At 50.9% G+C, this 17,254-nt stretch overlaps 1 protein-coding gene and 1 long non-coding RNA gene across 4 annotated transcripts; one reads left to right on the top strand and one right to left on the bottom strand.

The window, feature by feature from the left end:
* Positions 1-296: 296 nt before the first annotated feature.
* On the top strand, positions 297-1,515 carry LOC148683968 (uncharacterized). Its single transcript, XR_015946722.1, has 3 exons — positions 297-610; positions 699-799; positions 911-1,515. It is a non-coding gene; the product is annotated as an uncharacterized LOC148683968 (long non-coding RNA).
* Positions 1,516-3,997: 2,482 nt separating this feature from the next.
* On the bottom strand, positions 3,998-17,033 carry LOC118094628 (uncharacterized). Of its 3 annotated transcripts, none has more exons than XM_035135183.3 (4): positions 16,762-17,033; positions 11,033-12,020; positions 9,860-10,061; positions 3,998-8,618 (listed from the first exon to the last, which is right to left on the bottom strand). In XM_035135183.3, the coding sequence occupies exons 2-4, from the start codon at positions 11,855-11,857 to the stop codon at positions 7,969-7,971; spliced, it is 1,677 nt and encodes a 558-aa protein (XP_034991074.1). In that variant the 5' UTR covers positions 11,858-12,020; positions 16,762-17,033; the 3' UTR covers positions 3,998-7,968. The 3 variants fall into 3 exon arrangements, with proteins under 3 accessions (XP_034991074.1, XP_034991076.1, XP_088512466.1); XM_035135185.3 differs by having other exon boundaries at positions 3,998-8,615; positions 16,762-16,953; XM_088656340.1 differs by lacking the exon at positions 16,762-17,033 and adding an exon at positions 16,523-16,656.
* Between the last annotated feature and the right edge of the window lie 221 nt (positions 17,034-17,254).

Here is a 17,254-nt window from a genome sequence, read left to right as displayed (position 1 = left end):
AAACTTCCCCAACTCCCTCAACCGTTCCCCATCAGGCTTGGTTACACGGGACACTTGTTACATTGAATTGCACTTGCCATGTTCCTGGCATTTCGGAGGGGTCCTTTTGGAGACCCCTTTTTCCTTTAACCCCCCCCCCCCCAATGTACTATCACCCTCCTGACTGCTCTTCCCTCCTCTTTTCCCTCCCCGATCTTTGGGGAACTCCACTTTCCCCTTCTGTCCATGAGGAGAACTCTCTGCTTCCTGCCACTTCACCAGTTCCTGATGCCCTCGAGGAACCCTCCTCTTCTGTCAGGCGGGAGGCATCGGGAGTGGCAGGGAAGCTACTCCCTTGCCAGGGCTCGTGCGACCCGTCCCGGATTTCAGCCAAGGCCGTGGGAGGCTGGGACGCGAGAGAGACGCCACTGAGACGCCCTCGAGGCCGGGGCGGGGGGCAGAGTCTGAGGCCGGGGTGGACGGCGATAAAAGGGCTGCCCGCGCTCCAACGGCACCGAAGAGGTTGAACTGCAAGGATGGCGCTGAGCGGAGTCAACCAGAGCCACATGCAGCCCGTTTGGGCCGAAATCCCGTCCCATTCTGCTGACATCGGCGTCCAGGCTGTGCCCAGGTAAGCCCGCCCCCTCGGGCAGGGAGGGGGACCTTCTCCCGATGGCGAGGCCCTGGGCCCGACCCTTCTCTTCTTTCGTCTCCTGCAGGCTGCTCGCGGCCAGCCCCACCAACAACATCGCCGGTGCCCTCGGCAACCTGAGCGCCCTGCCCGCCCAGAACCTGCTCGCGGCCCCCCCTCAACTTCAGCGTGAGTCTCTCTCCCTCCCCGTCGGGGGGGGGGGGCTCCGGACGTGGGTCTCTCCTTCGCCCCGCTCCGTCCTCTCCATCTAACGCTCTTCGCCTTCGCCTCTTTCCTCAGCGGCCGAACCAATACCTCGGGGAGACAATTGACCGCGGCATCTTCAGCGACGCCTGCTGCTTCTCCGCGGAGCTGACGGTGACGATGTGACCTCTGATTACCTGCGCTAGCTAGGCCAGAGAAGCTGCCAGCACTCTCCGCAGAGGTGCCGCCTGGACGTGGCAGCCTCGACCACGCCCCCCCCCCCAAATAACCCTGCTTTTAGCTCTCATTGCTTTCCCGGAGTCTCCTTAGGCGGCAAATAATAGAATTGTAGAGTTGGGAGGGGCACTCAGAGTCATCTAGTCCAACTCCCTACATTGCAGGAATCTGAACCAAATTGTCCCTGGCAGGTGGCCATCCATCCTCTGCTTAAAACTTTCCAAGGAAGGAGAGTCCACCACTTCCCAGGAGTTTCCTTTCCAAGGTAGAATAGTTCTATAGCAGGGGGGCTGCAGTTTGGAGTAGCATTCTCTGAGTATGTGCAGAGTACATTATTGACACTTTTGAGGAATTCCAGTGGGCCTCCTCCTGGATCAGGATAAAGGAGTCCACATCACAGGGTTAAATCTCCAAGTAGCCTTAAGCTCCAACACCTGCTCTTGAATAAATTAACTATCAGGCTGGCATGCAATGTTTGCCTCATTTGTGATTGGCTATGATGGTCTTTGTTTTCATGTGTGGGTGGGTATTTTGGGGTCAGGTTAGCCATACTGATTCGTACGCTGGCGGTAAATTTTTGTCATTATCCTGTTGGGCTGTGTGTGTGATAAAGGGGAATCATACTGGGGTGAAGACATCCTCTTCTATTTGCCCCCGTGCTAGTTTCAGCTTGTTGGTTAGTTTTTCTAGTAAGGCTGTTTCCCATACTACTTGGTACCACTGGTCCATAATCCTGCTGTGAGTTAACCTTGCTGTTAGTTAATTTGCTGCATATTGCCAGAGCTACTCCGGTATTTATGGCTGCTGCTACTTTTCCGGCTCCTGCCTCACCAACAAGCGTCTTGGGACTGAGGCAATAAGAAGATTGTGCTATAAATGACAGGTTGTAATACTGGAACTGAGGGCCTATGAATGAAGTGGACGGACAGAAGTTTCAGAACAGGGATTGGGCCCGAATGTCCTAAGAAAAAACGGGACATTCCAGAATCAAATTGGAAACCGGAATGGCTTCTGTAAATCTGGGGTTGTCCCTAGACAATTGGAGGGTCTGGTAGCTTAGAAATATATTTATGATAATCTAGCCTTGTTCTCCCATTTTTTAATCTCACCTATTAGACTGGTCTGAATTAGATTGGCTAAGGTTTCCCTTTTCTTTTCATGTTCCAAGTTGTTGTTTGAAGTCTGTTCCTGTGTTTATTTCAACAAACCTACTGTATTATGTTGTGCGTATTTTTATGTAGGCTGAACTAAATTTACAGCCTCACCCTCAATATGTTACCTTTGGGGAGTTTGGTAAGATGGGTATTAATCAAATGCCTTGGAGAAAGTGGAGGGAATGGGTGAAGACGAAGAGTCACTATGTGTTGAAGGTGCAAAGCTGGAGGTAGGAGGAAGCCCTCCAGACATTTCTGTAAAGAACTCCAGGGGCTCAACAACCGGTGTCGATAAGTTGAGGCCCTGGCTGTGGACTTCAACCAACGTTTTATTTCCTGTGTTCACCAAAGCAGGAGGGTATTATTATACCGTAGGTGCCCAAGGTGGCACAGTGGGTGCAAAACGTTAGAAGGCAGAAACATGAGTGGCATCAGAATCCCTGGGTTAACTAAACCAGAAGTTAAGGAGAAGAGGGGTGAGCGTGGCCTTGCAGGCAAGAAGGCACATTAAGGAGAAACCCCCAGAGTCATCTAGTCCAGCCCTCTGCAATGTAGGAATCTCAGCTAAAGCATCCCTGACAAGTGGCCAGCCAACCTTTGCTCAAAACCCTCCCAAGAAAGTCTGTTTCAGAAAAGCTGTATAGCAGGGCCTGGAGGGACCCAAATATTAAGAGAGCCCCGTTTTGCCCTTGGAGAAGGGCTCTGTGTTAGCTGGCAACACCAACCCCCCAGGCTGGAGGTTCTTCAGAAGAGGAGACAAGAATTCCCATTGGTTTCAATGCTCGGTGCATTTGCCCCTAAGACCAAAGCTGCTCAGCATTAAAAGCACACAGCACCAACTTGGCCACACCCGCTCTATGCATTTAAAACACTATGGGCAGCCATGACTTCCACAAAATAATCCTGGAAACTGTACTGTAGTTGGGTGCTGATAAGTTGTGTCCTAACATCATGCCCCCCCCCGATTATCCAAAGTGTCTCGTACCCCCACCCCATCATACCTGATGGTGATGAAGGGGAGTTATCTTGTGAAAAGCCCTCCAAAATGCCATTCTTCGTAAGACAGGCCGCTGTTGTGAACTGCACTGTGACCTTCAGATGAAGGTAGCATAAAAATTTGATAAATAATACTAGTTGGCTGGGCATTTTCAGCCCTCTCAAGGCTGTTGATGCGCCAGGGCTGCAAAAAGGTGGCGAGGGTTTGGGACAGGCTACAGAAATTTCCAAACAATGACATGGTAGCTGTGTCTGCCAAGCAACTCGCTGAAGAATCACCTCCTTTTCAAATCAAGTCATAGTCAGATATTTTGGAGGTGAATGTGGGTGGGCTCATAGGCAAACCCCATTTTCAACACCCCTCACTTTGTATAGGCGTGGGTACACAAACTGTACACTTGTTGACTGTTACATGTGAATAACTACCAGTGTACAGCTTAACTACCCGGTATTTGTGTACATTGGCATACAAATTTTATACTAGTTGAGTGTAAACCCCACTATAACAGTAGAGTGGCCTCAATGCCCAGGGCTTCTTTATATTTCAAATATTGAGGATGACCTTCTTTCCAGCTTCTTGACCAGCAAAGCTTCCAGGTTTTGTTCAGTTATTGCTGAATTTTAATTTGCACATCCCTGCTAACAAGAGTGAGTGAGAGGGGCAACTCTCACCAAGGAATAGCCTCCCATCCAGTAACAAAAAAGCACTATTAAAATAGGAACGACATTCCTTTTTAAAGGCATCCTTCCAATAAAAGTGTATCATGAAACTTGTAAAAAGAAAAAGAAACCCAGCGAGAGAAACAAAAATGTGAGATGTTTAATTTCTTCAAATTAATCCATACAAATGAAAATAAAATCCAACTTTTTTTTTAAAGGAAACTGCCCAACTGGGCTAGCCCCAATATTCAGTTTCTAGTAGGAAAGGCTTGTGGGGGTGGGACAGATCTGGCCTGCAGGCTGCTAGCTCCTCACTCCTGCTCAAATCATAGAATAATAGAATCATAATCAAATAGCTAGACGAGGAACAATGGCAACCTTATCCCTAAGGAACAAACATGGTACTGGTTGATACTGCTTTTCTGCTTTTTGGTGTTAGGACTTTGTGGGAGGAAATCTCCCTTCTACAATGGCAGAGACTTTGCTAGTGGCTGTCAGCCTCCAAGTAGCCAGGACTGAAGAAATGTTAAAATAAAATAAAGCTACAAAGAATTACTACATAACTGGGTTGTCAACAATGACTATGAGGTGGAATTTAGGTCTTGTTAAAGGCCTGGCAGATTTCGGTAGGAGCAGAGCCAGTGTTTGTATTAAACTGGCCAGTTGCCCTTCCTTTTTGTGAACGCTCCCTTAGTGTTCTTAACACTCCCTTAGTGTTCTTAGTGCATGAACCTCCGCAGGTGACACCATTGTTTTTGTAATCTGGCGAAATCCCCACTTAGGTACAGGACAGAGTCCTCAGACCGTCTTGCACTTAAGACTTTATTGCACTCAGCGTCTTGGAATTATCCTAGGCCTGAAACCTGGGAGATCATTCTGCCTTCTTAGCTCAGAGAAGGGCAGGGGATCTTCCTGGACCTCATGTGGAGCCTCTTGGAAGAGCATTGAGGAAGTTCCCTCCGAGAAGGGTGTGTCTGTGTGGCTTGTCCCTCTGGTATTTATTAGGTCTGAAAAAGCCTCCAGAGCTCAGCGTGACATTTCTCCCCATTATGATGAAAAGTAAAGCAAGTGCAAATTCTGGCTACCAAGGCCAGCTCAAATTTGTGGGTCTCTGCTCGCCTATGAGGAGGCACAGACCTGCACCCACCAACAACACACACCTTGCATTCTCTCTTGCAACCAAGTATGAAATGGTGAGCTTAACAGCAGGCCCGGCTCCCGGCTCTAGGTGCACTCCCGGTGGCACGGGGCGCCAGGCCGCCGGGGGGGGGGGGGCGCTGCGCGACGAAGCCGCGCTGCGAGGGCGCCAGAGCGATCTCCGCGCATCAGCGCCAGGGCGCCCGACCTGCTCGAGACGGCCCTGCTTAACAGTCTGGCTTGGTGGTGTGGGATACAAGTTCAAGTGTGTTCATGAAGTGGGAAATCACGCTTTGACTCCAGGCATTCTAGTTTTACTCCAAAAATTGTGAAAACCAGCTCCAAAATTATGGCTTTTGCACACACACAAAACCACTCTCCTGGAAGTCAAGAGTGCCCGACTACTGTTTTCCCCTGGCTGGTTGGCACCCAAACCGCAGGAAGAAACCAGGCTGGTTGGCACTGGCCCACTTTCTAGATATCAACCTCCACCCCACTTCATCTGGGCTAATGAATTGTCACATACTGCAGTAACCCCTAAATTATTCCTCATCAATACTTGCCCAACCACTGTTGGTATAAAATGAGGAGTATAGATGAGGTGTTTGGAGATCCAAGTATTATAAGAACATTCCCAGAAGAGTTACTTACGATGCCTGGACTTCGCTTCAGTGCTTATGACGACTGTCAAAATGACCTAATAAGGTCCTACATGGCTGATACTAGGGGTGGTATTCAACACAAGTCCTACTCCAAGCAGACCAATTTAAGCTAACGGACATGGTTAACTTGGGTTTGTTAACTTCAATGGGTCTCCAATGAGACCACGAGTTAGTTGACCACCACTCTATGGGTTCTAGAGTCCTCCCAACCCATTGGTACAACTCTGATGATGTTTATACCAGCAGAACACTCCCCTCTTCACTACCTGACTAGTCTAGGACTTGGTGATCCTGCTACCCACTGTTAAAATCTTCAAATAAGATCTCTCAGCTTCACAGCCGCCCTGAGAGACTTGACAGTCTTAGCGCAGTGGTGCCCAAACTTGGCCTTCCAGCTGTTTTTGGACTACCACTCCCATCACCCCTAGCTAACAGGACCAGTGGTCAGGGATGATGGGAATTGTAGTCCCTAAGCAATTGGAGGGCCAGGTTTGGCCACCACTGGTCTAGCAGGTCCACAAGGCATTTACCACAAGGTAAAAGCTGGGTTTTGAGATAACAGCAGCTTGCTGTGAGCTGCATAATTTTGTTTTTTAAAAGGGGAAGACTCAAAGATTCTGCACGAAGAGAAAATGAAGCCTGGGCCTGGTATGGTTTGTGCAAATCAAAACATATTTGCATATATTTGGGTGTAGAGGGGTTTGCATAAATTGCATAAATGAGGGAAGAGTGGAGCAATCACTGACTAGCTGGATGTTAGCTGGAAGAGGAGAGAAGCAAGGAAGGCACACGAGAATAATAATAATAAAGTATTATACTGTCCCAAGCCTTGCCTATCATGTGGAGTGGACAGCAGGTGGACTAGAACAGTGTTTCCCAAAATTGGGTCTCCTGTGTATGAACCACAACTCCCATCATCCCTAGCCAGAAGGACCAGTGGTCAGGGATGATGGGAATTGTAGTCCAAAAACAGCTGGAGACCCAAGTTTGGAAGACACTGGACTACAATCATGAATAGGAATTCTGGGCTTTCTGATTGGGCTTTGCAGGACTCTGAAAATGGCAGTAACTCAAAGAGATTTTAGGAGATTCCCCTTACCCCCTCTTGTGGCCCTTCATACTCACAGTCCCTCATTTTCAACAGGGCGATGCTAAGAAAGGACTGAAGGGCTAGCAGCACTGGCCTCATCCCACTGGCTCATCCTCACCAGTAAAGGGCTCTTTAACCCCTTCTGTAACCCCAGAGTGTGAACAGCAAGCAGAGGCCTTGGCAGGAATGCTTTCCTTACGCACGTCACCTGCTCACACTCCCAATTTTGCATGGGTTTTGACTCACACAAGGGAGCTCACAAACTAGTCAAGCAAGGAAACAGCTTGGGAAAATCCTCTGTTGCACAGAACATGAAGAGCCCTTTGCTACATTGGAGGAAAAGGCCAAGGTGTGCAAGTAGCAAGGGGTGGCGTTTCTCTGAGGCAGGGGGGCAATGCTGAGGACCAGATGGAAATCCTGTGGGGCCCTTTGAATGCCAGCTGCCAATCCCAAGCATTTGAGGCAGGGAAGAGCTCCTGTTACCTGAACGTCCAGACACCCAGATTCTCAGTGCCATCATTGTCACCTCCTCTTTGTGTACTCCCGTACCGGTGAAACCCTATGTTGACAACTCTCCTGTTTATCAAAGCTGTAATTTCCACCACCACCCAGAAAAAAACAAAGTACCAAAGCAGCTTCCCCAAGAGGGATCTCCACTGTTTTGAAGATTCCCCGCTTCCCCAAATACAGAACGGACCGTCTTCTCTAAAAAATACATTGCTTTTGTTTTGCTACAAAGGTATGATCTTGGCATACGGAAATACAGGCTGTGTTATGTAACAATAAACCTGTCTAGAGGACTAGAAGATCTATCGCCTTTCCTATAAAAAAGAGAAAAATTGAGAGAGAGAGAGAGAGAGAGAGAGAGAGACATTCAGCTGGTGCCACCACAATGTTATTGGTTCAAGAAGCCAAGCCAAGCAAGACTGGGCATCTTCTTGGACCGCTCAGTCTGGTTGTGCTGTGGAGCTTCTAGCGAGAAACAAAATGGGAACCAGAAACCAGCCACACTGTCCCTCCTGCTTTGCACGTAAATAGAATTCATTCTAACTAAGCCATCCCTGACAGATAATCTGCAGACATCAAGCTGAAGGGACACCAGTCATCTGGCCCACAAGGGCACCAAACTTGGCGGTGAGCACGGTCCACGCTTTGGCCCCTGGCGAATTCTCAGAGCCGGGCAATTCGGATTTACTTCCGTCGGGGGAAGATCTCCCGCTAAGTCGTGTGGGTTCTCCGATGCCGAACGAGGTGCGAGTTCTGCCCGAACTTCTTCCCGCACTCGGGGCATTTGTACGGTCTCTCTCCCGTGTGGGTGATCTGGTGCCGGATGAGGTCGGAGCTCCAGCGGAACTTCTTGCCGCACTGGCTGCACCCGTAAGGGCGGTCCCTGGCGTGGGACGCTCGGTGCCTGGTCAGCTCCGAGCTCTGGTAAAAGCTCCGGCTGCACTGGGCGCAGCGGAAGGGTCTTTCCGAGGCGTGGGTCCTCTGGTGCCGGGTCAGCTGGGAGGTGTGGCCAAAGCGCTTGCCGCACTGGGGGCACTGGTGGGGCTTTTCCCCCGTGTGGATCCTCTGGTGGGTGAGCAGGTGCGAGTTGCGGCTGAACGTTTTCCCACATTCTGAGCACCGGTGGAGGGGCCTTCCTGCTGGGTGGGAGGCTCCGCCAGGGGCAGGGCGTGCAGCCGGATTCTCTCCCGTTTCACCGCACCTCTCTTCCTGAGGCTGGCTAGCTCGCTCGCTGCCACGGTTTTCAGCCGCCATGTTCTCCTGGGAATTCCCGGAAGGAAACGCCCTGTGAGGCTCCATTTCCATGGAACCTCCCTGCAGAGGGTTCTCCTCTCGGCTCCCGTTTACCATCAGGGCACCTGCTGGGATAAGAAAAAGAGAAGGGCATTGCCACGCTTTGCCAGCACGCTGTCTGCCGCCTACAGAGCCAGGCTGGCAACCTGCGTCTGGCATCTTGAAAGCAAAATGTAAGCACTCTTACTGTCCCTCTTTACTAGGAAATATTCCTATTTCCAGGTCCCCATCAATGTCACTGTTATGGCTGGCATCCGCTTGTCTTGAGACACAAATAAATCACTGCCTCCACTTCGCCTCTCGCTTTTCGTATTTCAGGGATGTCAAGCTGAAATGCTCTTTGTGGAGAGTTACTAGCATGGCTGTTCTTCAGAATTCACCCTCCCTCATCTGGGCTCTAGAAATTAAATCACCACGAGACAAAATGGGTGCATCTTCTCTGCACTGCAAATGAGTGGAAACCTCAGGGAAGTGGGCTAAACATTAGGAGGAACGTAATAGTCATTCAAACAGCAAAGTGGCCTGCGTGTCTGGGGTGCTGTTAGGGCAGGGATGGAGAACCTGTGCCCCCCCCCTGACTTCCTTGGACTCAAACTCCCATCAGCCTCAAGCAGCATGGTCAATGGTGAGGGGTGATGGGAACTGGGAGTCCAGCAACACCCACAAGGCCACAGGTTCTCCCACCCTCTTTGCACCCTGCATTGCAGATCATTCTCCCTAGTCACACCCTCTTCTGGTCCTGCTTTGCACCCTTCCCTGAGCGATTTTGAACTGGCTAGTGTGTGTCCTTGACCTCTGCTAAGGCCCATCCCTAGGCTAGATGGGAGAATGGAGTGGGGTGCATGTGTTCACAAACCAGATTACTGCACAAAGGTAAAAAAATATTAATATTATTAATTTACTTATACCTCCCATTCCCCCTGATTTGTTGCTCTGCCCAATTTGGCCTCTGGCTTCACCCACCACTGGCATGCGGCCCTCAAAAGGTTGTCCAGAAGGTAAGGTGGCAATCAGGCTAAAAAAGTTTCTCCATTGCTGATGCAGATTCTGCATGTGTTTGAGCCAGACTATAGGTGGGTTGCCTGCATGGCCAGTTGCTTTCTGGTGCTGATGAGAGCCACAGTCCCAAACATCTGGAGGGCACCAGGTTGGCCTGTGTTTTATGAGAAAGGCAAGTAAAAACTGAAACAAACCAACAGGACTGGGCCAGCAACCTTCAGTCTCTGTGTGTAGGGAAACATCCCCAGAACCTTCCCTTGCACCCAAAGCTTCCTTCATTAAAACCAGGGGCTCCTCTTGTATTTCTTACCTGTTTCCTGAAGTCCTCGGGGCTCCTGTTTGGGGATGCAGGGCATCTTGAGAGCAGGGATGAGGGGAGGCTGGTTTAGTGTTACTTCTGTTGAGGATAAGCAGTCGAGATGGGGCAGCAGTGGGGCAGGAGGTTCCCATGGCGCTCCGGGCAAGATCATCTCTTGCGGGCTTACCTGCTCAACTTTCACCCGTACTGTAACCTGGCAATGAGGGACAACAACATGCCATTAGGAATGAAACGGCCTCCTTCAAGGACCCCCATCACCTTTAAAGCATGGGAAGAAATAAACCGAGACCCTCCAGCTTTCACTAGACCAGCTCCCATCACTCCTGACTCTTGGACACTGGTGGGAGTTGTTGTAGGGGAACATCTTTCTCTCACTTTGCTTTGTTTAGCTTTTTCTCACAAGGAAAATGCTTCAATCCTCTCATTTAGGTTGGCCTTTTCTGTGCCTTTCCAGCTCTACAATACTCCTTCTGAGAGCAGGTGAACACCAGCCTGCACATTCCCCTTCTCAATTGTCTTCCCTTGTTATCCTTCATATATTTTAGACCAGGCGTGGATCACCTCCTGCCCTCCAGATGTTGCACATCTCCCACAATTCCTAGCCACTTTTAATGCTTCCTGGGGCAGATGGGAGTTGTAGTTCCAGCAACATATGTAGGGCAAACGGTTCTTTTAAACCCGCGGTTCCCAACGTGGGGCACACACACCACAGGGGGGCAATTTGATTTTTAAAGGGGGCAATTTGAGAATGAGTTATTAACAGTTAATGGCCTTTTAGGCTTCCTCCACGTCAATGGTTCACTTTTCCAATAATAAGAATTATATGTCACAGGGATTTTAGAGATGCCCAAAAAAAGGTTGGCAACCACTGTTTTAGACTGTACACACCTTGGGCAGGGACTTGTCTCTATTTATGTGAAGCACTGAACACTTAGTTAAGGGTTTTATACAGAAACGCCTTGCTGGATTCTTAAGAAAACTTCTGGAGGTGTCGTTGGGGGAACTAGGATGCTATGAGGACTGTGGCTGGAGGCTCCATTATTATTATTATTATTATTATTATTATTATTATTATTATTATTATTATTCCACCCTTCATTGGAGGATCTCAGGGTGGTCCGCAAAATAAAACCCCTCTGTCACCATGACGTAAAGCGTCCTCACCTGTTGCTCCCACATGCCTGCCTCTCGCCGTCCCATCTGGTAGCCTTCCACTAGTGCCACCGCCTGGGCACATGTCTCTGGGCCACGCTCCCACACCCAGTTCTGTATCTCCTGGGGCAAGATGGTCAGGAACTGCTCGAGGATCAGCAGCTCCAGGATCTGCTCCTTAGTGCGGCTCTCGGGCTTCAGCCAGCGGCGACAGAGCTCCCTCAGCCTCCGGCAAGCCTCCCGAGGGCCTTCCGAGTCCTGGTAGCGGAACTGCCGGAAGCGCTGGCGCTGCATCTCCACGCTGGGCCCGGCCTCCCCTCGCAGGCCGGAGGACTTGGACTTCCTGTGGTCTCCCCGGCTGCTCCTGGCGTCCAGGCCGTTGTGGGGTGGCTGGCCTTTCCCGCTGAGGGCTGGCATGAGGCGGGTCACCCACTCTCCCCTCGGCCACTGGCAGGTTTCGGCCACCCGCTCGAAGGATGACAGGTAGGCCTCAATGTCGTCCACGGGCGCCAGCTCGGGGAGCTGGAGGTTCCCCCAGGCAGGTGGCGGGGGCGGCACTGCCACGGGGGTCTGCACCATCTCCTGGCACTGAACCTCCCACAGCTGCGGGATGGGGTCGCTCCTCACCTGGGGAGGGGTCGCCCACCTCAGCAAGTCGCTAATAGTGCCGGCCTGGACGACGAGGGGGGCCTTCCCTGCGGCGTCCCATTCCCACCCTGCTTCGGGGCATGGCGGCCCAGGCTCCTCCATTTTCACCCGTGGCGGCAGCGTGTCTTCTAACGGGTACAAAAAATGGAGGCCCAGCGCCGGAGGAGGCACTTCCTGTGTGGCGGCCATTTTCTCTCCAACCTTCCCCTCAGCAAAAAGGAGGAATCCCCTGGCTGGTGCCAACTGGGGCCAGTCGAAAGAGGCTGTTGAGACAATCCACACGTCTCCACAAGGGTGGAAATGTTACCTTAATGCCGGTGAATTGATGATGCAGCAGCAAGAGGACTCCTCCCTGAAACATAAAGCCAAAACACCACTGAGAATTAGGCTTGTAAGAAATGCGATTCACCCCAAAGCGGCCGAGAACTGTCTGTGCCCCTGCTGCGTTGGGACAGTAGGAGTTTGGAATTCAATTAGTGCCTATGTCCTTTTAAATGTTGCATCAATTCTTCGGCGATCAGCCTTCTTTATGGTCCAGCTCTCACTTCCATACATCACTACTGGGAAAACCATAGCTTTAACTATACGGACCTTTGTAGGCAAGGTGATGTCTCTGCTTTTTAAGATGCTGTCTAGGTTTGAAAAGCAATGACAAACCTAGACAACATCTTAAAAAGCAGAGACATCACCTTGCAAACAAAGGTCCGTATAGTTAAAGCTATGGTTTTCCCAGTAATGATGTATGGAAGTGAGAGCTGGACTATAAAGAAGGCTGATCGCCGAAGAACTGATGCTTTTGAATTATGATGCTGGAGGAGACTCTTGAGAGTCCCATGGACTGCAAGAAGATCAGACCTATCCATTCTGAAGGAAATCAGCCCTGAGTGCTCACTGGAAGGACAGATCGTGAAGCCGAGGCTCCAATATTTTGGCCACCTCATGAGAAGAGAAGACTCCCTGGAAAAGACCCTGATGTTGGGAAAGATGGAGGGCACAAGGAGAAGGGGACGACAGAGGATGAGATGGCTGGACAGTGTTCTTGAAGCTACAAACATGAGTTTGACCAAACTGCGGGAGGCAGTGGAAGACAGGAGTGCCTGGCATGCTCTGGTCCATGGGGTCACAAAGAGCGGACACGACAAACGACTAAACAAATGACCTTTTACATGTGTTTGTGGGAGGGGGAGTTATCATTTTGTTTTACCTATTTATTTTGTGCTTCTATCCTACATTTTTATTTTGCGTTCCGACCTGAGATCTTCGGATGAAGGATGGCATATAAATTTAATAAAGAATAATAAAGAAAATTGGGCCTGCAGCAAAATGCTGCAGTGCTGAGTGCTGCTTTTCAGGATTCCAGACACTCTGTGCCATTCCTTCTGCCCCCAAACCTCTACCCCAAGTCAGTCAGTATCCTAAAGCCCCTTCCCCCCCAATGCTTTTTTTGTACTTCTACAAACTTTGGGGTGTCCCCCCCACCCCGAGTCTGCTGCATCAGCATTCACAGCCTGGAGATAAAATGTAGACAGAACACCAGCCATTGATAGACCCTCCCTTCCTCCAGAAATGTATCTAATCCTCTTTTAAAGCCACGCAGGTTGGTGGCCATCACTCCATCTTGTGGCAGGGAAGACCACACGGCAACAATTCCCAAACTCACCCCCCAGCCCTGGACCACTTGCAAACTGCCAAGAGTCTCGGACGGCAGATCACTTAATGATTTTTCCGCCGGCTGTGGCAATTGTAATGCACTGTGCTAGGCGCTGTACTATTTTTAAAACTGTGTTTCTATTGCTTCCTTTTATTTCATACCTATTTCATTGCAATGCAACCCAAATTCCATAGAATTCAACTTGTAATACAATGTAAGAAATGCAAGAAGCGAATAAAAATGCAATTTGAAAACATTTAAGGCAAGGACCGGCTGCACTGCCTCCCATTTTTGACCACAAATCCACAGCCATGCCACAGACCAGAGGTTGGGAACCCCTGATGTAGATGAAGCACCCATTGCACGGAAAAAGTGCTTCCTTTTATCCTTCCTGCGTCTACTGCCAATTTCTTTTGAGAAAACCTGAGTTTTATCTTCCTGTGGGAAGGGGAAGTAATTTCTTGCTATTCATTTTCTCCACACTGAACAAGAGCACCCTTCTTAGGAGCATAGGGCAAGTGGAAGTTCTCTCCTCAAAGCGAGGGCAAAGCAAAAAACGAGTGATAGGGCAGGATAATGCAGTACTTTGCCTCCGATGATCAAAGCACTCCTGTTTTAAAATATTCCAGGCGTAACTGTCCCCTGGAATGCAAAATTCTGCACAATTACTTGCTCTCTCGTGACCGACAGGTCATCTACAGAGCCTCTGAGCGAGAGAATAATATAGTGACACTTTATTTAAAAAGATAAAGAGCACGTGAATTGCCTTCCTCGGCCAGACCAAAGGTCCCTTTAGTTCAGCATTCTGAAAGTGCCTGGCCAGATGGGAGGGGCCTCAGCTCATGTGCTTTGTCTGCAGAAGGTCCCAGGTTCAATCCTCTGGATCTCCAGTTAAGCAGGAAATGCAAATGATATCTGCCTAAAGACCACTACTACTCGGGAGTAAAAGAGTACTGGACTAAGCAGACCTTGCCTGACCTAAGGGCGGCATGGTAGCATGGTAGTAGAAAGGTCCCAAGTTCAATTCCTAGCATAGTGGGTTTTTTGTTTTAAGGAAAATGATCAGTGAGTAGCTGATTGGTGGGGGGTGGGAATACTTCTTTCTGCCCTGGAGAGCTGCTGCCGTTGGAGTAGCCAGCACTGCATTAGATTAGCAACTAGTCTGACCTGGTCTAAGGCAGCCTCCTTAGATCAATGGAAAGCCAGCAGTCGTCACAGCATCCCATGAAGATGAATGACAGAAGCTAATCAGGCATCCTTTTGCCAGTCCTGTCACCCAGAGGGCAGGACTAGAACCAATTGGTGGAAATTGCAAAGAAGCAGCTAAACAGGAGGAGAGACAAACTAAGAGCGAGAGATGCTTGGTCCTGGGAAGAGGGCCCTAGGGAGAAAGTGGGCTTTCCTTCACTGTGGATTCTGCACTAAGCAGGGGGTTTTGACTAGTTGGCCTCTCAGGGACCCTCCAGCTCCATAATTCTATGGTTCCTGTATCTAATTCCAAACACTTCCATTGGATAACTCCATGTGGCACGACTCAAATGTGCCCATTCAGAGCACCAAACCCCTGGTACCAATTCTTAGGGATTCTTTAACAAGGCTCGTCCCCTAAGACCCTGGGAAGTCTGGGAATCATGCGCTAGAATCCCTTGCAAGGTTTCAGAGGATGCTGGGGTGTGTGTGAAGCACTTGGGTTATGCACACATCTGGGCCACACCTCCTGAGTACTGTGCTGCTTCCCAGCTGCCCCCAAAAACCGCTTGGGATGTTTGCAGAACATAGAAAAGGCCCTGCTGCATAAGACCAAAGGCCCATCTTGCTTCCTATTGTGTCGTAAGAATGGGAGAAAAGCCCTGTGGGATCAGGTCGATGTCCCATCTAGTCCAGCATCCTGTTTTCACATTGGCCAAACAGGTGCCTTTGGGAAGCCCACAAGCAGAATCTGAACACAATGCTCTCATTTAGCTTACATGAACTGGGCCTATGCTCCATTCTTTTTCTTTTCTTTTCCTAATCTCTTTTTAAAGACATCTAAGCAAGAAGCAGCAAAATACATATGTTAAGTGTGTGCGTCAAGTAAAGTACTTTTTTGTGGCCGGTCTGTCTGGAATCTCCTGCCAATTTAGTGCTATGGGAAGGGATGTGCCGGGGGGGGGGGGACTTCTCACCATGCACCAATAATGAACTGACTCAATCCACAGGCAAGAAGCAATTCTGGTCATGCTTAAACACACAGGCAGGGTGTCTCAGGAAGATCCAACCCCCCCCCCCCGACACACCACAAAAGTCCCTTGTAAGAGTTCACAAGCAGACAACATATGCCATACTGCTAACGTATAAGGCAGTCCTTTGGAGTTGAGCACCTGTGGATCAGCCACTCCAACATTCCCTGCCACCCACACATAATCCTACCACTGGATGGGATGATGGAGTGAATTCTACCCCTCATCCCCAATACTCCTCCCCTAAAATGTCACAAGGAAGCTGTGCTCCTTGATTCGCATCCCCTTGTCTTTCTTTGTTGCCATCCCATTTCGCCAAGCATATGGGAGACCCGCTTAGGAGGCTAGCTTGAGCCTATAAAACTCACTCTCCCTGATATCCCAAGGAATTCTGACTCTCAGGATTCTCCAGTGGCTGTTCTAGGAAAAAGTATCATGAGGACCAAGAAGTCCTGGGTCTGGCACATCAGATTCCCACTTACATTTCCCTGCAAATAAATCCAAGAGTCCTGGCTCCCAACCCTAATTCTAAGAAGTTTTATCTCTTCCTTTCTAGAAGAGTGCTGTTTCTGATCTTCCACGCTGTGTCTCCCTAAGGCAGGGATGGAGAATCGGCGGGCTTTCAGAGGTTGCGGGGACCGGGACGCCCATCCCCCTTGATCACAGGCCATTTTGGCTGGGGCTGATGGGAGCTGGAGCCCCACAACATCTTGGGCGGAGGGCGCAGGTTCTTTTCCATTGCCCTCTAAAAGCACCGAGGAGCCCAGCCTCGCACCTCCCTTCCTAAGGAAACCCAGCAGTCCTGCTCCTAATAATCGAGAACTATAACCGGTCCCGCTCCCAGAAATCCTGGGTCCGGCCTCTGAATGAAACCCAGGAGTCCTACCTCCACCTTCCCGCCCGGCTTCCCCCAACACCCCGATATTAGGAAGCCTGGTGGAGCCCAACCCCAAATGCGAGAACTAACGGGACCCGGACGAGTACCGAAGCCTCTTTCTCCGACCTCCTTGCCCCGGGAGGACCCAGGCGTCCTGGTGCCGCTAAAGCCCCGGGACCCGCGAAAGGGAATCCCGGCTCCCGCTTCCTGCAAGATCCCCCTCCTCCCCGAAGGGACCCAGGAGTCCCGGCTCCAGCTCCGCCCTTTGTTCCGTCCCCCGCCCTCGCCCCGTGCTCCGCTCGCCGGCTGTGCGCGTCTTGGCGCGCCCCGGGCCCGGCTCCGCTACCTGGGCCGGGGCGCCTCCCGTGCGGCGCTCTCTCGCTCTCTCAGGGCTCCGGAGGCGGCGGCGGCGTCTCCGCCTCGAGTCCCACGGCGCCCATCGCGCGCTGCCCGGCCCTGCCTTGCCTTGCCCTGCCCGCGCGCCTCGCAAGCCTCGCTTCGCCCTGCCCTGGAGGTGGCCGCCAGGTTGGTTCCCGGGCTGCGCCGGAGAGGCTGGGGTTAGTCCCCCCTCCGCAGGGCGGGCACTGGCTGCGATCTCTGTCAGTCACCGCCGAAAGGAAGGGGAAGCCGGCTTGGGACAGCCCCTCGCCCAAAGCGGGAGGGAGGGCGGGCCGGCGAGGGAAGGGGGGGGCAGGCCGGGCAGGGCCGCCTTTGCCACGATTGCTCCGCGCTGCAGGCGCCGCGGCCGGGATTGCGCGCAGCCGGGTCGAGGAGGGCGCAGCAGACGCGCCTTTCTTCCCGTTCGATATCTTGACTATAATAATAATAATAATAATAAT

This window comes from Zootoca vivipara, chromosome 12 (assembly GCF_965207765.1).
Source record: "Zootoca vivipara chromosome 12, rZooViv2.hap1.1, whole genome shotgun sequence".
Classification (NCBI taxonomy): Eukaryota; Metazoa; Chordata; class Lepidosauria; order Squamata; family Lacertidae; genus Zootoca; species Zootoca vivipara.
Note: the sequence above shows the minus strand (reverse complement) of the source record. Positions and strands in the feature narration are given on the sequence as shown.